The 26103-nt window shown below is 35.8% G+C and overlaps 1 protein-coding gene across 1 annotated transcript in view; it reads right to left on the reverse strand.

Annotated features, from left to right (window-relative positions):
• The window catches only part of Cox10 (cytochrome c oxidase assembly factor heme A:farnesyltransferase COX10), a 122250-nt gene that overhangs the window by 71898 nt on the left and 24249 nt on the right, over positions 1 to 26103 (reverse strand). Inside the window, exon 4 of the mRNA XM_026409416.2 lies at positions 19101 to 19225. Within this exon, the coding sequence (XP_026265201.2) occupies positions 19101 to 19225 (125 nt within the window). The remainder of the gene's footprint in view (positions 1 to 19100; positions 19226 to 26103) is intronic.

A 26103-nucleotide genomic window follows, 5' to 3' on the forward strand; every position in this document is an offset into this window, starting at 1 on the left:
TTTCTCCCACCACAGAGCTGTGCACATATTTCTTTCCCTAGAACACTCTTCCTGTCCTATTTGCCTAGAAAACCCTCACTCATCTTTAGGATTTCAGCTCCAGCATCGGTTCTATACCTTAGTACACATTCAAATGGTACCAAGTACCTCTTATTTGCAGCATGTAAAGCAGTTTTATGTTTAAATAAAATGTGTGATTAATTATTATCTGCCTCCTAAGTCCCTACTAGGTCAACTGACAACGAGGATTATTTGCCTGCCCCTAGTTCCCCAGTGACTAGGGACTGGTACATATAATAGAAGCTCAGTTGAAGACACAATAGCTGAACATGAATTGAATATGTGGATAAACTGCTTCAACAAAGGCATAAAATACCAATTTTCACAAATTATTGGAAGTAGATCCAGAAAATGTCACCTCAAAATAAATGAACACTGGAACCCTACATCAGCCTTCAGCAGGAAAAATATACATATCAATTGTTGGAAATCAGAGACAGAGAAAAGGGTGGTAGCTTCCAAACTGCAGACACTGCAGATCCAAGTAGACCTTACATACATGATACATCATATAAGGAAATACTATGACTGACCATACCTCTTTCAATTCAATGATGAATAAACAGGGAAATTACAATAGTGGCACTGTCAAAACTCAACATTAAAAAAAGGAAAACAATGCTAAAGAGGCAGTAGAGTGTCTGAAAAAATCCCTACTAGGGAAAAACAAAATAAAATTTGGAAATCTACTGCTTTTTACTCTCAATATCATCAAAGAAGATATGACAACAACCTTTCTTGGAAAACAAAAACAAAACAAAACAAAAATAGCTGAATAAAGGCAGAAATTTAAAAAGGGTAAGAAATGGAATTTTTTTCTCCCAGTGCTGGGGATCAAACTCGGAACTTTGCACCAGCCAGGTTAAGTGCTCTATCATTGAGCTGTATCTCCAGTCTTTGAAACTATGTTAAAGAAACTAACAATCTAAGGGTTGAGAAAGAAAACCTAGCAATAAACATTTGAAAAAAAAGTACAAATCTAAATTTTGAAAACATTACATGCAGAAATTTAAAATATGAACAAACAGGAAAAAGGCATATTTCTTTGATTCTTACACAATGCTTTTTCCCCTGCATTTTAATATTTAACTAGAAATTCATTCTCAGACTGACTTGATTATTTAGTAGTGTCCAGTGTTATATGGCTATCTTCCAGGTCTCAAGCGTTAGTAAAAGGCTTTATAACCTAAGATATACTTTTTGTTAGGAAGACCAAAGAGAATAAAGATGTATATGTTACCCAAATAAACTTAAAAATACAATGGGGTTTTCATTAAGATCCTATTCTTTAAAAGAACTTCAAAAGAAATGATTCTTAATTTTATTTGAAACAGTAAACAGAACAAAAAGTCTTGAAAAGAAATGCACAAAGACTGAAGTCCTCAGATATTAAAATATACAATAGATATATACTATTACAAGGATGTAGTTCTTCAAACAGAATAAGTTAGTGAAGCAGCAATAAAACCAAAATAGAATATAGCCTATTATAAGTGTGGCCTTTAGAAATGATCATCAGATAAAAAAATTACAATTTAGTATTGAATTAAATTATATCACCACCTCATATTTTAAGTCCACAAATTAAGATGATTTGTGTGTGTGTGTGTGTGTGGTGCCAGGGATTGAACCCAGGGCCTTGTGCATGTGAGGCAAACATTCTACCAACTGAGCTATATCCCCAGCCCTTAAGATGATTTTTCTAGTGATCTTTACCAAGAAAAACCATTACAAAAAAACAACTTTTATATTTACAAATGTAGGGCTCCCATACATCCTAAAACAACACAAACATAAATACAGATTACAGTAAAGGACAGGCTCAGAAAAGTATTTGTAACAAAGCAGTAATGTCTTTAATACAGGAAAAAAAAAAAACTCTTGCATATAATTTTAAAAGAAAATATCTTGTTCTTTGTAGTTATGACAGTAGAGTCTATTTTGAAGTATTTATACAAACATGGAGTATGTATTATTCTAATTAGGATCCCCCTGTGGATGTACATGATGTCAAGATTCACTGTAGTATATTCATACATGAACATAGGAAAGTTATGTCAGGTTCTTTTCACTGTCTTTCCTATTCCTATCCCCCTTCCCTTCCCTTCCTTTCCTTTTGTCTAATCCATTGAACTTCTTCTCCTTGCCACCCCGACCCCTTGTTTGTTGTTAGCATGCACGTATAAGAGAGAACATCTGGCTTTCGGTTTTTTTGGGACTGGCTTATTTCACTTAGCACAATAGTCTTCAGTTCCATCCATTTACTGGCAAATGCCGTCATTTCATTCCTCTTTATGGCTGAATAATATCCCATTGTGTGTGTGTGTGTGTGTGTGTGTGTGTATACACACACATTTTCTTATCCTTTCATCTGTTGAAGGACACCTAGATTGATTCTCATAGCTTAGATATTATACATTGAACTGCTATAAACATTGATGTGGATGTGTCACTGCAGTATGCTGATTTAAAATCCTTTGGATTTATACTGAAGAGTGGTATAACTGGGTCAAACTATTCCTAGTTTTTTGAGGAATCTCCATAATGGTTGCGCAAATCTGCAGTGCCACCAGTAATGAATGAATGCACACTTTTCCTCACATCCTCAAACGTTTACTGTTACTGATATTCTTGATAAATGCCATTCTGATTGGATTGAGGTGAAATCTCAGTGTAGTTTTAATTTGCATTAAAATAAAATATTTTATTTAAGTAGATAAAAGGCATGACAGAACAATCATAGCAATTAAAATTAAATTTTAATACGTATTTGTAATTTATACACATAAAAGCACAGGACCATATTCCTTTTCTCAAAACTTAATGTAAATCAATTTTCTGCCAGGCTGTGCAGAAGCAGGAGTTGAGAGTGGGTGGCAGAATGTTTACACAGGGCCTGGGAAGTCCCTGCGCGGTTTTAACTAGAGGAGGGGAATCTCACGTTTGTAGTTGTTGCTGTTTTAGATGTTGTCCTGGGAACACTGTAGAAAGCAAGGCAGAAGTAGCAACACCATTAAGGAGGTTATTACAACAACCCAGCCAGAGACAAAGGTGGTGGGCTGCAAGAATTGGCTGGAGAATCTAACCATCCTCTAGCAATTTCTCCCATTTTCCACAACTAGAATATGTTTGTGGACACAATCAGCTTAGTTTCTGGCCTGAGCAAATGAGCAGCTATTGTAATGGAAGTCTGAGCATATTTTAGAGAAAGATTAGAAGTTCAGTTTTAGACATGTAACCCTTCTGGTATCTTGGTGAAATCCAGGTGCAGCTGCTGATAGGCAGTGGGATATACAGAGAGTCTGGGTTTCTGGACCTTGTATTTTTTTCTTTTGGTAGTGAAGTTTCTGAAGAGGAAACATATCACTGAAATACATTTGCACTAAAAGCTATTTGCTGTACGCACACAGAGCACGTAACTTAAAACTCTACCATCAAATTGCTTGAATTCCAATTAATGAAGAATAATTTTTAAAAACCTTTGAATGACAAAGATTAATGCACAATTTTATTATTGTATGAAAAACCTAATTTGCTGTTATAAATAACTTTCACATTGCCATTAACTTTTGCTTGATTTTATCTGATCCCTTGATATTTCCCAAATTTAATTCAACTTGTTTTATTATAATCTCAGTGCTAATCCTTTCAAAGTTGACTATTAAAATTTCCAGGAAAATGTGTACAAACAATAGAATTGTTCTCTGTACATCATAAAATGTAATTATGTTTTGAAATGACAGCTTTGATGAAGTTAGAATAACAAAGGGACAAAGTTACACCAAGTTCAAGCTCTTTTAACTGTTTGATTTATGTTCTTATTCCTGGCTACTTTCTCATTTCACTTATTCAAGAACCATTCACTAAGAACCTATTTGTCAGGTACTAGGGATTAAAATAAAATATGCCTTTCTAATCAAAGAGGGGCTCATAGGCTAATGGAATATTCAGATATGTAAAAACCTAATGAAAGTGCAATTTAATAAATGATGTCACAGAAAAAATATACAAGGAGCTAAGAAATCACAAAGGACAATGTGTCAAAAACAAGAAAAGGTTAAATCAAAGTCTAACTTATAAGTTTATGAAAAGCAAGTACTAAACAACTATTGATTAAAACGACCTTAGTGTAAAAGGGTAAATAGACTAATATGGAAATGTTTTTGTACTATTACATAGAAATTCCTAATTATCATAATTTAAGGATATCAATTTTAGGTACTTTCTATCTAATAACTAAGAATTATATAAGCATACAACTGTCATTCTTTCAACAAATTACTTAAATCTAAAGTATTCACCAAATACCTCAGGGACGGACTTCTTTTACACAGGATTACAATGTTAATATCACCCACTGGCAACTTGAGATGCTTTGTAGTAAAACATCAATAGCATAACCAGAATAGTTCTTTGATCAATGAAGTATTAAAAATGAATGCCGAATTTTTTACTATTATACTAACAAATACTGACATTTAGAAAGCAATTAAGAATTCTATATTCAATTGCTATGGAGACTTCAGCTTGTATAAACAATGTTAAACTAAAGAGGAAAATAAGAATGATAATGAAAATAAGGATGACACTAAGTTATTTGATTTTTGCTTCTTGAAAAAGGTACAGTGGAAATAACAGGCTAAACGTCTAATTCAGGTGTTTTTTAAAAGTTCGTGTGAATTTTTTAAAACTCTAGTTAGAAAATAATGAAGATATTCAGAACATCATATTTAATGTACTTGTGGACATTGTGGAAAAAAATATAATAACTAAGAGAAAGAATAATTAAGAAATAACTTTTTAGATACTCAAGTCAAGAAATATACTGATATGGAATGACACAAAATGTAAATTAACTTTAGGATGTGGTGTTTTAATTTGATAGCTGTTTGACAACTGCAAAATGGAATACAGACCTCAGAAAACGGACTATAAATGAGAGACGATTAAGCCAAAGAATTTCATGCAGAATGATACAATATACATTGTAATAACTTCTCACATGGGAATAGATAAATGCAGGCTAGAATTTTTATTGTCTTTGAAGGTGCTGATATTCAATGGATTTAAATTTCACAAAGAGCTCTGTGTTACTCTATCACAATTAATGGTACTTTCTGAAACATAACGCCATCAAGTACAGAAATAATTGTGAACACATTTGCAATTTCCAGGTGTTCCTTGAAGCAATTTTGAGTTGACCCTCCTTGACTTCACCTTTTGAATGTTAAAGCAGTAATATCCCCCCTTCACCCTCTTTTTAAATTTAAAAATAATGAGCTCTTCTATGGTATATAGTTTAAGAAGACCTACACGTTCAAGAAAGCTAACAGCTTAATGAGCTAACGTTCAGTGTACATAGCTTGATTCTATCTAAGCTGAGATTTTGGGGCATCACTTTTTTAAACATAAAAATAAATTGAAAAAACTATAATCCACAATTTAGTTGTGAAGAATTCTCTTCTCAGAAGAAAGACCTTTCTTTTCCTTCCTTCCTTTCTCTTGTGTTGTTGTGAATTGAAACAATGGCTTCCCACTTGCTAGACAAGTACTCTACCCCAGAGCTAGCTACAAGCTACATCCCCAGCCCCTAGTCTCCCTTTTTTTTTCTTCTTGTAAATGATAATGTAAAAATTGTATGTCTTATTTCAAAAGCTAGAATTGGGGGACAGGGATCTCATGGCAAATTCAACTCACTGACAGATTTTATTTAGTATGCAGTGTTTGGAAAAACAAATTTTAAACCATGACATTCCATATGAAAATCCAAATGTCATTTGTATTGAAAAACCAGAGGTTCCAGCATCACTGGGCCTGTATTTACCAAGGCCAGTCAGAGCAGTTGCTCCCATTGATCAGAGGGCCTTGGACTCCAACCCATCATCACCACAAGTCCCTAACACAGCAAGGAATATAGGCTTAGAAGAGATGGGAGACTTAAAAATGCCATCAAGAGGAAGTGAGGAGGGTTCCTTGAGACCAGGGAACAACTTATTAAAAAAAAAAAAAACTAATTTCTAAAGCTTGTCTATAACCACTCTCTACAAAAGCAAGGGCACTTCTACAAACCAAATAATATAAATGGGAGGTCCACAGAACCCAAAGAATTTCTTCCTTACCCCAGGAAGCCATAGACAGGAAGAGCACAATGAGAAATGAAGGCCAAGCAGAGGTTTCCACTTTGGGCTTCCACTCTGCATCAGTGATCTCAGACTTCTTCCTCATGGGGAAGTTAGGTTCCCCTTCTGCGTGCCCACAATGTCTTATTACTTATCTCAGTTGCAGTTTTACACTTATCTGTGCAATTTCGTGATTGAAGCCTGTTTCTCCCATTAAACAGCATTGATTATTTACCTACTCATTTATCTGTTGAGCTCCTACTGTGAACCAGACAGGATTTGAGGCAATAAGGAAAGAATAATGCATAAAACCAAGTCTCTGATCTCACAGAGCTGGAATTCTAGTGGAGGAAACAGACAATGAACAACAACAAACGTCAGAAGAGAGGGATAGGAGTCCAAAGAATGTCAGTGTGCCCTACATCTCAGAGATGACATCTCAGCAGAGATTTGAATGAAGACCTCGTGAATGTCTGTGTGAGAAGGCAGGTCCTCGAGCAGGAGAGTTCTTATTGGGTTGGGGTAGCCAATATGGCAAGGTAGCCAGTATGGCTGGAGTAAAGAGGGTAAAGGTGTCAGAAGAACTGCAGTAGCTATGGCTGAAAGACCATGGAGAGCACTGGAGGCAGGGACTTTGGATTTTATTCTGAGTTGACTCATTCAAGCTTCTCTACCCTGACTTGCATTTTATTTGTGCAATTATTTTTTTAAATTTTGTTCATCAAAGAAATTACCAAAAGTGTCAAGATTTGAGCCTCTTAGTTCTGTCTTTGGTCTTCAAGTCTATTCTATTCCCTGTCCCTTCTTCCATCCCCCAAGCATACCCATGTGCTTGGCATGGCAACCACCTCCTGTGTGGTATCAGTTTTTATGACTCTGGTAACATTGGTCTGTAAAAATCTCCTATAAAACCCAATAATTGCCCGTATTCATCTTCACCACCTGTATGTATCAAAATCAGCAGCAAACTTATAAAACCCTCAAAAAAAGAAAACCCCAAACCAAGTTATTATTTCTTCACCAAGACTTGCTCTTTTTTATTATTTCCTCCTTCAATGAACAACACTCTATCCATCTATTTAACACATCGGAGATATAAAAATGATTTAATATTTCTTTCTTTTTTCCCACTAGGAGAATTAACTAATGGCCAAGTCCTTTCTACTCAAATTTTCTGCTAATAATTCTTCTTCAAGCTCTTAAGACCTTACTACTTTGTTGTTGAAAGTTCCCCACTTCCTGTCCTGATTCAATAACTTTTTATTAATAAATAGTAATGACAACATAACTGCATGTTTTTCTTAGCTGTAGGAATTTTTACACTATCAGGTTCAGTGACTGGGGGTCTTATGAATTAAAATGATTGTGAATTAAAATGATAATCAATACATTAACAGGAGAAAAAACATATACATTTATTTAAGTTTTTTTGTACACTGCAGAAAGAAGTGAATACCCAGAAGAGTGGTGAACTTTAAAAGCTCATATGCATTTTAATAGGAAAAGACAGGAAACCACTTAAGAAAGAGCAAATAAAGTTTAGGAAAGATAAATGAGTCCTTAGAAAAATAGATGGGATATATGATCCTTTGTTACTAATGTCTATCTGGATGTTGTACCCACCTTTCTCTAAGAAGATTACACTTACTCCAAGGGAAGGAATTTCTGACAACTAAGTTCTTTTGGGAGGCTCTGCTTTTAGGCTGATAAGAAATTGGAGGAACTCAAAATGCCCTCAGATCAAAATAATTCTTGTGCCAAAGTAGCATATCCCGATCCCCTTCAATACTAAATGTATATAATTTCATTCCCTCAACCACCTCATCTGTTTATAGATGAGAAATCTCAGGTTCATTGAAGTTAAGTCAACTGTCCAAAGCCATAGATAAATGGCAAGTAGAGCTTTGCAGCTAGTCTGGCTCGGATGAAATCGGTGGGGATGGGTAAGCATCTCCTGTTCTCCAAGCCCTCATATGTGCACACCTCTCTTGGCACATAGGTAAACAGACTTGTTCCCTACCCTTGCTGAGCTTATAATCACATAGAGAAGACAACCTCCAAACACTTACAAAGTGAAACAATTAAAGTTACATTTATAGATTTAGAAAAGCATTATGAAGAAATGCTGTATTATCATGACATAAGAGGACGAGCTGCATGGTTTGGGGGCAGGGTGTCAGGGACGCCTTCTCCAAGGACCTGATGCTATCACATTATCCGACTCAATTTTCATCACCATGCCAGTCCCTGCTTGATATTTCTTTGTTAATATATTCTCGGTCCACATATTACTCTTCTGCTATGAGCTACAAAGACTGCAGTGACCTGTCTGCATCTCCACACCCAACACCATGCCTGGAACATAGTGGGAGCTTAGGAAATGTCTTCTGAATGGACAAACTTTAGCTGCAATTAAGATAGTCCCTTTAGTTCAGACACAGGCAAAGGAAAGAGATGAGGCTTGAGAAGAAACAGGCCATGCTGAATTTGTAGGTCAAAGTTAGAATATTTTAATCTAATAAGGAGGATACCACAAGTGATTTGGTTAAGGAAGAAGGAGGGGCAGATCATAAAGGGCCTCTTACATATATATATATATTTTAAAAAGCAACCAGACTTATCTTGTATATATTAAGCAACCACTGGTAGGTTTTAAGTAAGGCTCTTAATCTTAAGAGTAAGAGAAAGTCAGTATCTGCATTACAACCTTACAAAAAATCTACCAATGGTTGTTTCACATCTACAGTGTGAGTCTAGCTGCTTAATGAGGCCGAGGAAGCCCTTCATGACCTGCCCTTGCTACTTCCTTATCCAAGTTTCTCCTGGTACCCTGCCCACCTTGTACCTCTGCTTCTGCTGCATTGCAATGTCTGCAACTCCAACAGGTCTTCCTGTGTACAAATACAAGTTCACATTTCTGGGTCTTCACTTACAATATTCCCTCTGCCTGGAAATTTTCAGGCCAAATTCACCTTCCTAGTAAACCCCCATCCAACCTTTTGATAGTCTGGTCACTTCTCTTGACCTCCACAGGTGGAATTGACAACTCCCTACACTTTGCTTAGTCTTCCTCTATTTGCATATGAACTGATTAGAAAGGAACAATTATCTTTATCCGTAGCAAAGGAACAAATAAATGTACAAGAATTCTCTTAGAAAATAGTTTTCAAGAAAACAGCCACAAAGCACATTTATACTTTCTACTACTTAAGGACATTCTGCGTTCTGGTCCTTGGCAAATCAGAATTGCTTTCTAATAGGCAGGTGAATGCCAGGAGGGTTAACAGCCTTTTCCCACCTCAATGGTTTTAACTTGAGCTAAGCAGAATAAACAAAATTCTGTGCAAGTAGAAACTAGTTCAGTAACATTTACCTGCCTTTCAAAGGCATTAAAATACAGTCCTAATGGCTGAATGTTCACTAAGTACTTATAAAAGGGGTCATTTCTAATGTAATCTGACTTGACTTATGCTAGAGGTACTTGAGATAGTTGACCATCTATCTGTTATAAAAAGAAATTTCTATTTTTCCTCCTTTGGGAAAACATATTAGGCTTGGGATTAGGGGACTGTCCACAACTCTGTGTTTAAGACTAACCACAGATATCATCTTTCTGTGTATTCAATCTATTTAGCCATTTCGTCAGTCATTCACTTAAAAATAAGTAAAAATCATGGAGGGAATCCAGTGAAGTCCTTTACTGATGTTCTTATTTACAAATTCCTGAAAACTTTTATACTGAGACTCTAATCTTGAGATACATTTATATTCTTAAAGTCAGAAGTTATGTTCAATCTTTATTATTTAAATTAATAGAAGACATCAATAACACTAGAGGAAGGATCTTTATCCAAACTATCTTCAGCTAGCTATTTAAGGAAATTATGTACAGCACTGTTTAATCCTTATTTATTTCACCTAGTGGACAATAATGTACACAACGGCATTTTCTAAATTTTCATCTATATTTTTGTCCAAAGCAATAACAGAAGAACCATAATTTTATTCAGATTTACAATAATAAAAATGTTAGGATATTCCGTTAGATTTTTATTTCAGTGGTAGCTTTCTTTCTTATAAGCTAGTAGATACATATTCTTTTAGCATTTAAGAAACTCCAGTTGAATAAAAGCTAAATCTGTCTATTAGTATTTTAAGGTTACACAGTATATTTTAAGGTATCTGGATACATAAATCTTATTAACTACCAAAATTTCTCTTTTGTTCCATCCTATCTCTACATTCCATCATTCAAATCCTTTAGAATTTCTTTGTTCCCCCTGTGATCACTGCTTCCGGGAGAAATCTGGCATAGGATCTGAAGGAAATGCCAGAGTGAAATTTTCCTTAAGATCACACAGGTAAGTAATTTCCCCTTCTTGACAAACAATATTTTCTAAAACTTCTTAGCAAATCAATAAGACAGGACTGAGTGGTCATGAAAATGTGAATTTTAGGATTTACTTAATCACACACAAATTTTAAATGTCTAAAAGCTTGCCTAAAGCCAGTCTGAGCTTCATTACTAGTTAGAGCAACAGACAAAGAATTCCCAAAAGTTAATGAGGGTTAAAGATGCACAAATGACATCTGCCACACTGTCTGTCCCCTCCAATCTCTCACACCCCAATTCCTTTCAATATCTGGGATCCTGCATGGAATTCAGAATCATCCAATAGCTCAAATTTTAAAGTATAAATATAGATGGAGGCCTCAAGAATGTTCATGATGAAATCTTAAAAACAGACTGTCACTAAGGCAAGGATAGTTGAGTATGGGATAAGGAAAGGAACTATGCAGCCTCCCAGGGATCAGCCATGCAGTCCTTTTCTCCATCAGTGTCATCAGTCAACCAAGAGTCAATCTAACCCAGAAAAAAGAAAAGGGAGTATATGGTTCAGAGCAGAGAAACAAGCTAATGGGATTCAGAAATCAGGAAAGGCAAATCACGACTGAAGATTGGGGAGGGGGGGGGAGATAATTTGGAAAGAAACTCAGCTTGACCTCTACTAGATGGAGGCAAAGGAGAGTTATCTAGGAAGGAAGCAAAGTTCCAAGCCACCCAAATCAGATTTTATCACAACACATTACCCTAGAGACACAAGCCAGGAATCCTAGCTTCCCAAATCCATATTGGTATTATTTCCATTGTATATCAACTAAATATCTACCTTTTTGATTTATCAACTTGAACCAGCAATGTCTTTTGATTTACCCCAGTTACACATACAATTCCATAATGCTTATAAACACTGCAAAAATCAATAATGGCTGCTGGTCACAAGTTATCACCACATACTGAAATATGAAGAATTCACATAAATATGTTATCTACTTCGAATAAACACATACATATATTTATACGTGCACATACTGTTGTTTGTAAGCCCAAACTGGAAATCTGTAATCCAAAATTTAAAATGCTCCAAAATCCAGAATGTTTTAAGTTGCAACATGTTGCCACAAGTGGAAAATTCCACACCTGAACGCATGGGATAGGTCACAGTCAGAACACAGATGCACTAAAAAATTGTATAAAGTTACTTTCAAGCTATGTGTATAAGATGCATATAAAATGTAAATGAAATTTCTTGTTTAGATTTGGGTCCCATCCCCAAGATGTTATTATGTACATGCAAATATTCTAAAATCTCAAAAAAATTCCAGTTCCAAGTACTTCAGATAAGAAATATTCAAACTGTATAACTTAAAACTGAGGAAAATACACTGAGAAAAATAAACACATTTTTCTCTTTTATTAAGACCCTAACTTGGGTTAAATGGGAGATAATCAAATTCTGTAAGTGTGGAAGACATGGGCCAAAAACAGAGCAAACTTTTCTATTAAAAATACAATAGACATTATTACATACATGCACATTTTGTAGTATCAAGACCAAATTGGAAATCCATATTCCAAAATATGAAATGACATTAACAGAACATTTAGTTTGACTAGGACATTTAAATCTTCCTGAACTCATTAGAGACAGAGATATGACCGTGTCTGCACAGTAGCAGTTCATTTAGTGGAAGGACTCATTATGGGGAACAGTTTGATTCCAAGGTGATGATTGAACTAGGACATTTCAATTAAGAGGGCAAAAAAACTGGGTTCACAGATTCTAGTCTCAGTTTGAAGATTTTCATATATGTGATCAATGACATCACTGAGCTTCATTTTACTCTAACACTGGAATAATGCCAATCATTATAAAGAATCATATAGGCTGGGGTTGTGGCTCAGGTACTGTTTGATCCTCAGTACCACATAAAAAATAAAATAAAGATATTGTGCCCACCTATAACTAAAAAATAAATATTAAAAAAAGAATCATTATAAAGCAAATAGCGGCCCCTTAACCATGACATAAAAATTATTAAGAAAAACTGTTTACAAACATTATGTTCAAATTATCATCATCTCTGCCTTTGTTGGCAAAACTTTACCTGGAGTTATTTTGCTTATCTAAGGTAAATGCCTAACTCACTCCATTTAAATAGATCATTTCAGAAAGTGGAATCAAATGTAATTTGGAAACTATTTGGAGTTATATAAATTCAGGAAAAAAGAATCTACATTTAAAATACATTTTTTGACATTGTTCAGTAATGTCATCATTTTTCTTTTATATAAAAACCATATTTAGTTGGAGACTCTTTCCCAAATGATACTAAAAGACTCTAGGCAAACCTGGTATAGTGTAGTAGCTAATTTGAATCATCTGAATGAGCCACGAGTTAAGAACTTCAGAAGCCGGAGAATGAATGCAAGTTGCCTATCAGTTAAAACATCAAAGTCAAACAAATTGCAACATTCAAAAGAAAAATATATTTCACATATTGATTTTTCTTACATGTCTGGTGTTCAATAAATCACATCACTAGTATTCCCTAATGTAAGTCTTATTCTTCTAGAATACAACACCAAATTTAATAACTACATTTGTTCAACATGGAAGATGAAAGTCAATTCCTATTCCTCTAGGCAGATTGAATAGTCAAAACAAAAGAAACATCAGAGAAAGGGAAAATGAGGAAAGAGGCATTAGATATTAATCTCAAATTCACCAGGAAAACAGAAAAATCTTTACCTGTTTCTCCTGTCAGGGTTTAAAAGGCTGTGGATTTTCTTTTGCCCTAACTACCCTATAATTCAGAGCTATTTATCCAAAGCCCTTCCTTTTTACCTTATTTCAACCATGAAAGTTTCTCAAGTATTGTCAGTATCAAACAAAAAAACATGTCTCTTCTTGACCCCATTTTATTCGCACCTCTTGATCTCTTTCATTTCCTTTCATAAAAATTCTTCAGCGTTTATGGATACACTAGATCCCAAAGATAACATACTCTTATCAAGTTTAGCTTTCTAATTATAACCTGCCTCTCAGATCTGAAACTCTACTACATTGTATGCCTTTCTTCTAATTTTCTCTAAAAGTCTCAGAGAACATCAATGGCTCTTCTTAGAGCTAAGACTAAATTATGAATTCGTTCATCATTTATTTGATCTTTCAAAAGAGCCATTTTTTGAAATCCCATGAGCCTAGGCTCAACCAAATGATCTAATGTATATAAAATTCTTAAAACATTATTTGGTGTATAGCAAGTGCTAAATAAGTATTAGCTGAGATTATTGTTGTCATTAACATTTCTTTTTACTTCCCCTTCTCTCTCTTTTATACATATTCCTTTAGAATGTCAATCATTAACATTTCTTTTTACTTCCCCTTCTCTCTCTTTTATACATATTCCTTTAGAATGTCAATCTACAAGTGCTATACTGTGAGCAGAGATGATGGATACATACATATGTTACAGTCATAATCACTGGTTTCAAGGAAGTTAAGAGTTCTCTAGAGAAGAGATACAAATGAATAATTATATTGTGAGACCACAAGAATCTATTAATCATAGTTAGAAAATAATGCATTGGAAGGGGCTGGGGTTGTGGCTCAGTGGTAGAGTGCTTGCCTCACATGTGTGAGGCCCTGGGTTTGATCCTCAGCACCACATAAAAATAAATAAACAAAACAAAGGTACTGTGGCTTAATATGAAGAATAAAGTTCTAATCATCAGGCTGCCCACCAATCACCTGCCTTAGGATATTAGTGACAACCATCCTTGTGAGAAGACAAACTGCCAGGAATATTATACAAGATAGAGACACACACACACACACACACACACACACAAAAAAAAAAAGCCATCAAAATTCTACAACAATGTATTAAAGCAGAGTAATTATTGATATAAAATATTCTTTAAGGTCATTTGTGTGTGTGTGTGTGTGTGTGTGTGTGTGTAAAACACACTACAATTAGGCATGACAATAGAGTATAGGTGTAACTACAAACAAGGTAAAGATTAGGCAAGCCAAATGACCTTGGCTATAGTCAGGAAATCTCTGCTCCTCCAATGGGCACACTGAACAGAAAAGGCAGAACTCAAGGAAACACCTTTTGATATGAAGATATTTCTACCACATCTCATTTATACTGATAGAATGAAGTCATAAACAAGCTATGAACAGTAAGACCATAATTCCTCGCCCACACTAAGGCACCTGAGTAAAAGGGGCATTCTTAATAATTATACCAAGAACAAAGGCATAAAGTATGACACATGACCACCCCAGCTATCAATGGGTAGTTACACAAGGAGAAACTACAGCCAGGATCCTGGGTAAAGATTTCAGAATGAAATAAAAAGTAGAAATTATTAAAGCAGTGGTTCTTAACTGGGGGTGACTTGTGTCCCCATGGGATATCTGACAATTTCTAAAGACATCTGCAGTGTCACAACTGGGGAAGGGATGTTACTGCTACCAATAGACAGAAGCTGGGGATGCTGGGAAACACCCCACAATGCACTGGACAGTCTCCCACCACAAAGAGCCATCCAATCTAAACTGCTCAGAGTGTTAAGGTTGGAAAGCACATCTATTTGGACAGCATCTATTTTGCTTGTTCTCTGTTACCCTACAACAAAACACTACCTAGCATAGGGGAAAAGTAAAATAAAAATGTAACTGTTATTTTTTGCTTATCTATATATTCTTACTGATTTGCAATGAAAACATCATTTGTATAATAAATGTTTAAAATGTTGCCTGTTAAAAAAATAATTCAATGGCCCAAAAGACATTGTTTTAAAAAGAGAAATGGAAATAATGTCACCTACTTCACAGGATTGTCATGTTTAAAGAATGATTTATATAAACATAGTCTATAAACTCTACAGCACTGTGTGAATGTAAGAAATTAATTATCTTGCTAAGATCATACATTCCAAAGTTAAACCAGTTTCATATGTTCTTTGGCTGGTAGCCTTCCTCCCAGGAATTTCACTTCCAGTAATTTGTCCTTTAAAACTAATTAGAAATGTGCAGTGTTATTTACAGAATAAAAGAGTTAACAACAATAGAAAATTAGTTGAGAAATCTGAAGCATAACCATAAAACAGAATTTCACGGGCCCATTAAAATCCATACTGTAGAAACATATTTACTGATGTTTATATATATTCGTATACGTTTGTTGACATAATCCCTGCTTAAAAAACATGTACAGTTGTCTGCCCTTATCTACAGGGGATATGTTCCAAGACCCCCAATGGATACCTAAAAACTCAGTACCCAATCTTACGTATACTATAGTTTTTCCTATAAATATATATCTGTGATAAAGCCTAATTTATAAATTAGGCACAACAGAAGATTCACAACAATAAGCAATAATAAAAACAGTCGTAACAATATGCTACAATCAAAGTTTCTTAATTTAATTGTATATTTCTGGAATTTTCCATTTACTATTTTTGAACTGAAGTAACTGGGCTGTTATGTGTGAAAGGCAAAACTTCAGATAAATACATCATTTTACTTATGTTTCACTAGTACAAGTAACATAGGTAAGATAATCTCAATTACACAGCTTATTACACTACTATGCCAAATACTCAACATAATTCTTTAATAGTCTGATAATTTTTAGAAGTCTTAATTCTACTTGAATGTATTCTATTTACTTTGTACTTGTTTCTCAAGATTTGAACAGTCAAAGCCACCCATAACATTTTATCTTTCAGTTGCTAAATTAAAAACATTTTATGGATTGCTTTCATCCTTTGAAGGCATACCCCCTTTAAAGCCACACTTTGGTTTTGAACGAAGCATGTATATTACAAAACATGTATGTAATTTATTTTTACATTTCAGTGTTAGTGGTTTCTTATACATATCTCTTTATGCACTAGTCACTACTTCATAAATCAGAAGCTGAATCTCATTTTTCTCTCCTTAAAAACAAATGTAAGAATTGCTTTTCAAAGCTTTATTTTTTCTACTTTCACAGAGAGATCACAGAAGTTGGATACAAAGAAGAAACAGTATTAAATGAATAACAGCTCAAATGAAGCATATATAAAAAATGTTCTTTGAAACATTTTATAAACATGGACAGAAAGAAATTTTTTTACCCATAGAATTCTTTTAGAAGCTGAAGGACTTTTACAAAAGATCAACCACATATATGCATTCTTTAATGTGAACACAGCTAAGAAAAAACACTAACTCTTCTTTTATGCTAAAAACTATGTCTTTACCTAACTGCTATTCAAAAGCACTGTTAATTCCATGTTGCCTGTGCTTTTTGTTCTACGAATGCTATTTAAAAGTGCTAATGAAAATGGCCTTATGTTCCTTTATTTCATATTTATGAGACTGCCTAATAACACTGGAATTAAAATATTTCCAATGCATTACTGAAGAGTATATAATAATTTGGAAAGCTGATTAATACCTTAATAATAACACTGAATTCTACTATGCTAGGGATAATTAAAAATTTTTAAGTATTGTGCTTCCAAAATTAGAGCCTAAGACAAGTGGGAAGAAGCAATATGGAGGCCATAAGAGGAAGAAATTCATTTGTGAAATGAATACTGATTAAGATCCAGCATTGCTCATGACACTGACAAGGCCTGTGAGGGATGAGTGACACGTGGAAGAATGTGATAAAGTGTTCCAAAGGGAGACCAGGAAAGCTGTGTAAGTGGGATGCAGAGCTTGGAAAACTGAACTAAGGAAATATTAATAGCAGAGGCAGACACTGCAATTTGTTGGTACCAGAAAGAATCCCATCATGTAGTCTGCGGCTTTACTTAGCAGTTTTAAAATTTACAGAACCTAACTCACCCCCATCACAAATATGCTTCTATAAACTATGAAATCAAGCAGCCATTGAAGCACATAATCCTTTTAAAATGTATAAAACCTTGGCTTATACTCAGTTTTTGTGAATTTCTGCCTAAATATAAATCATTTCATTTTTCCTTTCCAGATTGGAAATTTCTCTTTATAACTGACAGTTTGTTTGTTTTTTTCATGAAAAATTATTGAGCTGCCTTTTTTTGGAGACAGTAAGGGGTATGGTAGGGAAGAGTAGCTCAAATTTATTCTTATTTTTTATAATATTTTGGTTTTATCAACCAGTTGAAGCGTTTGAATATTTTTGAGTCCCCATACTTTTATTTTAAAACTCTTGTTTGAATCTGTACAATTTAAACAAGAGATAGGAATTAGTATCTCAAGGATGAAAGCAGCTCCTAAATTTATAAAAAGGAGGCTGGAAACGAGAAAGGTGCCCCCAGATTATTCTCCTAACTTAGATCTATACCCAAATACAGGCAATAATAAAAATAAAAATTGAAGACTAGATCCAAAATACCAAAATAAATCCAGTTTATTGAAAAAATCATAAGTGGTAGGTCCATTTGAACCTCACTAGAAGAACAGAAGACTGTTTGACAATAAGAATAACAAGAAACTCTTATTTAAAATAAATTGATTCTTCTCCAAGTAACTGATAATACACTACAGAAACACAATCATTTTGGGCACTATCAAATTAAATTCCCTTATTTTGCAAACTAGCTACTTACATATCCATTCAACTAAGCTATTTTCCTTCTGGTAACTTTAATTCCTATTTAAAAAACTGTGCCAATTTCACTTGGGTGTTCTGGTGATGAAGACAATTTTCCTTATGTTTTAGCCAAAGCTTTTTCACTCCAGTATCTTTGAAAAAGCCACTGTGTTAGGGCACATCACAGTGACAAGTGGGGGAAAACTATTTTGGAAGTATCTAAATGTTTAAAATAATGGAAGAGGAGAATCCATTAAAAATAATATACTAATTAGTTTTTTATATAATCTGATTCCTTATACCAAGTTAACAGTACTGAATTACTATTTTTTTAAGCTGGATATTTTCCTTTAAAATAAATTCTGAGCCAGGCAATGGTGATGCACACCTGTAATCCCAACAACTTGGGAGGCTGAGGCAGGACTGTAAGTTTGAGGACAGCCTGGGTAATTTAGCAAGACCCTGTCTCAAAATAAAAAATAAAAAAGGCTGGGAATACAGCACAATGCAGAATGCCTCTGAGTTAAATCCCCAGTACCCACCTACTTACAAACATGTGCGTGCGTGTGCGCATACATACACACACACACACACACAAGATAGGGAAGACATTCTATTTTGTATGATGGCGGTTTAAAATGCAATAAAATCAAACTAAGAAAGAACAGCACATAATGATGAGCTCAGGGGAAATGTAGCTGAAATAGATAAAGATACCACTAAGAATAGAAAGTTATAAGTTCTAAGTTCTGGTAATTTCAAGCATGTACTCTACCGCTCTCTAACCTGAAACTATTTGAAAATCTTTACCTCAAAAGAAAACACTCAATAGTTATGTAACATAGAGATTTCATAAAACATATCCAGTATTACAAGTTCACAGGGCATTTCCACTGATGTATAGGATTTGGGAAGATTTTTAAAAATGTGATACTACTACTATCCAGGAAAAAGGAAGAATACCATAATCTAGATGAAAGGTAAGAAACTGACCTGATTAATAGAGTTGGCAGCACAGGATGAAAGACCTGTTCCAAGAGAAGTGAGCAGGAAGCAGGGCCAGTCAAAAGGTCCTGGAGCCAATGCAAAACCAGCTGAAGTGGTGCTTACAACTAGAGCTGCAAGGCAGAAACAGAGAAGATGTAGCATTAGAAGTAAAAGTCAGACAACAAGCCATCTTCCATATCAACCAACCGATTACATTAATAATGCTACCTGCAGGCTAATCTTTCATTTAAAAAAAAATCCACATTTTTCTGATTACAAACACATTATAGAGGGGCTGGGGCTATAGCTCAGTGGTAGAGCACTTGTCTAGCACGTGTGAAGTACTGGGTTCGATCCTCAGCACCGCATAAAAATAAATAAAGGCATTGTGTCCATATAACTAAAAAAAAAAAAAAACACATTATAGAAAAATATTACTTCTTTTTAATTCCATTATACTCCAGAGTAAAAAATAAACCAGATTTAATCATTCACTTATTTATTCAAAAAACGTTCACTGAAAACCAAATTCATGATCAGTATAACTATGCTACTAGACAGAAGTACCATCCAGGATATGGTTTCTCTTTCCCTCTTGTTCTTGGGAGATGACAGGCAGACATTAACAACCATGACATACATGAAAACTATGACACATGGTAACAAATAGTAAGAATCCGAATTCTGTGACCAACTTCAGATAAACCTAGTAAGGACTTGCCTATAACAGACGATGGTCCTGTGATCAGAAGATGAAGAAAAAGAAAAGTTAATCCTATAAGCCACTAACAGGAATCTAAAGAAGAGCAGGGTATAAAAGCAAAGCTACATAATTTAATCATCCATCACGGCTGTTCCTTTTGGTAGACCCTGGTGCTTCTTTCTTGGGCCAGGAAGTATCTAAGAGGGGTACTAAAATGGGGCAGTAGGAATTCACTGGAACATGGCTCACCACTGGTTGTTAATGTCTGCCTGTCATCTCCCAAAACTGGTGAGCTAACCTGGAAACACGTCAAGATGGCACTGAAGTTGGACCTTCCTTCAGAGAAAGGAGAGAGTGGTAGGGTGAGCTATTTAACAAGTGGATGAATAGTATTAAGAACAGCCACAAAGGCAAGGAAGACTAATGTCAAGAGCCTAAAGTATGTGTGACACTATCTGCCTAGATTTGCAAATCAAAAATCTAGTCAGAATTTTTTTATTTTTTTTTCTCACTCTCCATATTCCATTCATTTAAAGATACTGTCTGTTCTGCGTCTATAAAACATTTCAAATCCATCACTGCTGCCACCATCTAGAGTCCAGTGGTTCTCAACCAGGGTGGCTGTGCTCCCCAGAGGACATGTGACAATATCTGGAAAAATTTTTGATTGCCACAAATGGGAGGGGCAGGTGCTACTGTCTTCTTATGGGTAGAAGCTGGAGATGCAAGAAAACATCCTGCAGAGCACAGGGCAAGTATCCAAACAGAATTTCCTGTTAGTAAAGCTGAGACTGAGGAACTCTGATGAAGTCCAAACTATTACTATAAGAGCCTCTTCCCACAGGGCATGGTGGTGCACACCTGTAATCCCAGCAGCTCAGGAGGCTAAGGCAGGAAGATCATGAGTTCAAAGCCAGCCTCAGCAACTTAATGAGGCTCTGAGCAAGTTACTGAGTCCCTGTCTCAAAATAAAACAAACGGGCTGGAGATGTGGCTCAGTGGTTAAGTGCCCCTGGGTTCCAGAGTAGTGTTTTCATATCATTTCACTGCTTAGAAAATCTCTCAATACAGTACCTGGAATAAAATGCAAACTCTTTGCCCTGTCAAACTCTTTCACACCTCTCTCTTTAGCTCACTCACTCTTCTCCAATCTTGAGGGCCACCTTCTGTTCTTGGCATGTAAATCCCTTTTTGGCCTCAGGATCCTTATAATTTTTTCCCTCTTTCTATGGCTGGCTCCTTCCTAACCTTCAGATCTCATTTAAGACATTACTTCTTTTTAAAAAAATATTTTTAAAAATTTTAGTTATACATGACAGTAGAATGCATTCATGTACTTTGATATACATAGATGGGATATCATTTCTCATTTTTCTGAGTGTACATGTTGCAGAATCATATTGGTCATGCAGTCACCTTCATACATACAGTAATAATGTATATTTCATTCTACTACCTTTCCTATCCCCACATCCCCTCCCCACCCCTTCCATCTCTTCCCTCTACCTAATCTAAGGTAACCCTATTCTTCCCTAGTGCCCCCTGCCTTATTGTGAATTAGCATGGGCATATTAGAGAAAATATTCAGCCTTTCGTTTTGTGGGACTGGCTTATTTCACTTAGCATGATATTCTCCAATTCCAACCATTTACTGGAAAATGCCACAATTACACTCTTCTTTAAAGCTGAGTAATATTCCACTGAATATATATACCACATTTTCTTTGTCCATTCATCTATTGAGGGACACCTAGGTTGGTTCCATAGCCATTGTGAATTGAGCTACTACAAACATTGATGTGGCTGCGTCACTATAGTATGCTGATTTTAAGTACCTTGGGTATAAACTAAGGAGTGGGATAGCTGGGTCAAATGGTGGCTCCATTCCCAGTTTTCTGAAGAATCTCCATACTGCTTTCCACAGTGGTTGTACCAATTTGCAGTCCCACCAGCAATGTAAGAGTGTATCTTTTTTCACTACTCCTCACCAGCATTTATTGTTGCCTGTATTCTTAATGATTATCATTCTGACAGGAATGAAATGAAATCTTAGAGTAGTTTTGATTTGCATTTCTCTAATTGCTAGAGATGTTGAACACCTTTTCATATATTTGTTGATCAACTGCATTTCTTTCTTAGGGAGAACTTCCTGGATCATCTCATCTAAATCAGACATGACCAGTTATACCCTTACTCATACCACTCTGTTATTTCTTTTACAGTACTAATCATACTCTGGCTCTTCATGGGAATACAAACTCCATGAAGGCAGGAGCCCTTTTGTGGGGCGCCATTCTCACACGTGATCGGGTGCCTCCCGTTGAGGGTCTGAGGCACTTTGGCAAAAGTCGAAGTTTTTCCCGTCCCTCTCCTGATGAGAGAGCCCATCCGTGTGGGGGTGTGCCTGACCACTGACCCCGGGGACCCAATCGCTGACCCTGACCTTGGAGTGCAGCCCCCCCTCAACCTTCATTGGATGGAATTCTCCCCTGAATCTCTGGTTCCCTAATAAAAGGCTACTCCCGGCGTGCTCGCTCTCTCTCTCCTGCTAGCCCTGAGTAATCCCTGCTGCCCTGCTGGGCGGCTAGAGGAGCGAACCAGAGAGGGGAGCCGTCTCGGACCTAGCAATAGAATTAAGGTAATTGAGTCTTGTGTTTTTATTTCGATCTCGTCTAACTAACTTTATGCCTAGAACCTCATTAATGAAACCACTGCGCAGGCCGCGTGGTAGACCCTTTCTGTATAGTTCTCTGCTACATTTTTAGGGCTACCAGTGTGCAAGCCATAGTGTAGTATTTACTGGCGGAGAGATGAGGAGATTGGTGGCTGCCAGACTGCAGAATACCCAGCAGAGGAGTTTGTACCCCATTGGTAGCCAGTAGAGAAGTCCCTGACAGTCTACTGCAAGACAGTGAACAGTAAGTACCTGGCAGCAATGTGCACAGTGACTTACAGAAGCAGAAAGTTTCATAGAGAAGCAATCTATAAGCCTGTGCCATTAATTCACAATGAAAAAGGATAGTTAGAGTGGAACTGAAAAGTTATAAGGAATATTTTGAATGAGGAACCACTAGGACCTGGTACCTGTGAGAGACAGCAACAATGAAAAGGAATAAAAGGTAAAGTGTTGCACTTAGATGACATTGAGAGGAATTACAACATTAATGGAAAGAAGGAAATTGAGGGAAAAGGTGGTGGAGTTGGCTAGTCTTTGGAAAATGTGCTGCTTCTGAGGAACATGGGACATCAAGGCAGAATGTACAAAAAGGAGAGCTCAGGAGAGAGATTAGGAAACAGGAGAGTCAAAAAGCTCTGTAGTCACCTGCCTAGAGACCACAGCTGAACCTGAGGGGAAAGAAGAGATAAATGGGCAGCATGTACTGTGTCAAGAGTGTGTGAAAATGTCAGTACTTTACAGATAGGACAAAGGAAAGAATATACAAAACAGAGAATACTTGAAAGACCATGATGAAGAGGTGGCAGGAATATCTAATAACCATGTGAGGTGACAAAGAAAGCAGGACAGGAAGATGCCACTATAGCTATGAACAGGTACATGTTAAAGAAGCTGATAATTCCTCATAATCACAAGTTGGTTAGCATGTCCTTCAATTCAGTCTTCTCTGCAACATGAAGAAGTCCTTTATGGCTCTATCATAGGCACAAAGCTCTTCCTAATTTCTAGGTCACATCTGTTTCTTGATTTTCCATTATTTCTTTGGTTGTGCTCAATGGTAGTTTGCTGAGATTACCATCTATATGACCCAGCTTTCTATCGCTATAATAAATACCTGAAATAATCAATTTATAAAGAGAAAAGGTTTATTTTGGCTCAGAGTTTGGAAAGTTTTACTCCGACTGCTTTCTAGTCTGTGCCCAAGCAGCACATCATAACAAAATTGTGTGGTGTATCAAAACCACTCACACCATGGCTAGGACATGAATGAGACAAAGAAACAGAAGGGACCAGAGTCTCACATTCTCTTCAAGGGTACACCCTCAATGACCAAAAGACCTCCCACTTAGCTCCATCTCTTTAAAAATTTCACTACCTCTCAATAGTGTCACCCTGGAGAACAAGCCTTTAATATGCTCACTTTTGAGGGGAGCACTGAAGATCCAAACTATAGCACCATCTGAACCAAAAGTCTCTAAGAGAATGTATTTTGGGGAAGAGGTTATTCCTTTAACTCAATAGTTTCAAATGTGGTATCCATCAGAATCTCTCTGGGGAAGATTTCCCTCCAGAAAAGAGGAGACAGTCACAGATTTAAGCAGAACAAAGCTCAGGAGTGAGGATGCAGGTTTGGATGAAGACAAGAAAAGAAAGAGAAGATTAGGAATGGAAGACAAAGAGAAGGCTGACCAGAAATCATCAAGACAAACACATCCAGAAGAAAAGCAAGATGGCTGAGGAAGTGAGTCTTCTGGGCCAGAAAACACGGCACTGTCCCTTCCCTGTTTGGGGGACAGTCTGGCCCAGATACAGTACTGTAAGTCATAACACAGTATACAAAAGGTACCTAAGACCAGCTAACAACCACATGGGGCAGGGACAGCAATGAAAGATACAGTATTTATTTCAAAAGAAACATTCCAGAAGAAAATTTTGACTCTAATTCTAAAATGACATATGCCCCAAAGAAACTGCCATGATGATTCCAGGCTTTGAAAACAGTGGTTTTTTACTGTTTTCAAAGAGATAGAAAAGCTTCTTCCTCCTCTTTTTTTTTTCTTTCTTTTTTTAAAAATATTTTTTAGTTCCAGATGGACACAATACCTGCATTTTCTTTACATTTTTTTTTTAAATGTGGTGCTGAGGATTAAACCCAGTGCCTCAAACATGTTAGGCAAGTGCTCTACCACTGAGCCACAACCTCAGCCTGAACATATTTAATGACCATCAAGAAAGGCACCACTTTTAGAACAAAAACAACATTTCTTTCGGGGTACTCAATCACAGCACCCCTCTTTGAGGATGTTCTGGTTCTTTACAGCTGTCACACCATAAATGGCAAAGCCACAAGAATAGGTCATTATTAAAGAATGAGAGACATCTCGTTTTGCACAAGTCAATGGCTTTCCAGATGAGTTACACAGCTCCTCACATACTGCAGTGTCTCAGTGACAAGCAGGATGTAAGAGCGATCCATAACACCCAGCCTACTTCTCAGTTGTACCAAAAGAATTCCACTAGGAAGGAGGCTGATATCAGCAGGAAAATTTGAGGCAAAAGAGACTGCAGAGTTTTCCATCGTAAAATCAGACTAAATAAACTGCTTCTATCTACAGAATAAATCAGTCGAAATAATTATTAGCTACATTTTAAGGCTTGTACCTAAAACCAGAAAGACTACTCATAAACTGCAGTAGGTATAAGAAAATCCAATAGAACCTCTCGATATATACTCAGTATAATGTAGAATCAGTAAAATAAAGAACCATTTTAAATATCTCTAAATATGCAGATCAACGTTTAATAGTATCCTTTTAAATATTTTTTAAAGTCAGTTGCCCTTAAAGTAAACAAGAAAATGCCATAACCAATGAACTGTCAAAAATAATAATGCTTTCAAAAGAAAATTCACTTTAGTTAAAGTTTAAGAAGATAATGGTTACATGAAAGGAAAACTTAAGAAGTATCTTATTATTTTACTTTTTATTCATCCTACAGTTTGGGTGATAAACAATATGGAAAACATTAGATTTTTGATCAATGGGTCTACGTTGAAAAGAGATGGAAAGTGGTTTACAAAAAAACAACAAAGGAAAATGAACAAAGTTTTAGGAAGAAGTAACAATGACTAAAATTACAAAATGAAATTACTGTCTAATTTTAAAATGTACAAATAGTAAATGGTAACACATACAAAAGTGATAGTGACTATTTATTATAAGGGAGAAAATTTAAATTTTGTAACATTTCTAAAGAGGATCAAGGCTAACAAAGAATGTTATTTACTTACTTCACCATGCAATTAATTTAAAGAGAAAGGCAGAGAGGATTGATAAATTGTACAAGTAAAATTGACCAAAGCAATATTCTCATACAACACTGCCACAACTGTAATTAAACTTTTCATTGATTTCCTGGGATTCATTACATAAAATCATTTTGCAACACCAGGATCTCATTAAAAATGAATGTAATATATTCTTTCATTAATAACTCTTAAAATTATATTTTATTTGGTAATGTCATATTTTGGCCCTTCACAAATAAACATAAAATCAATACTATCAACGAAGCATGACTCATCCAATATAGACTCTGAGACATGGCACTATGGCCCAGGGTAACTCTGA

The sequence above is a fragment of the Urocitellus parryii genome, chromosome 7, assembly GCF_045843805.1.
Source record: "Urocitellus parryii isolate mUroPar1 chromosome 7, mUroPar1.hap1, whole genome shotgun sequence".
NCBI classification, from domain to species: Eukaryota; Metazoa; Chordata; class Mammalia; order Rodentia; family Sciuridae; genus Urocitellus; species Urocitellus parryii.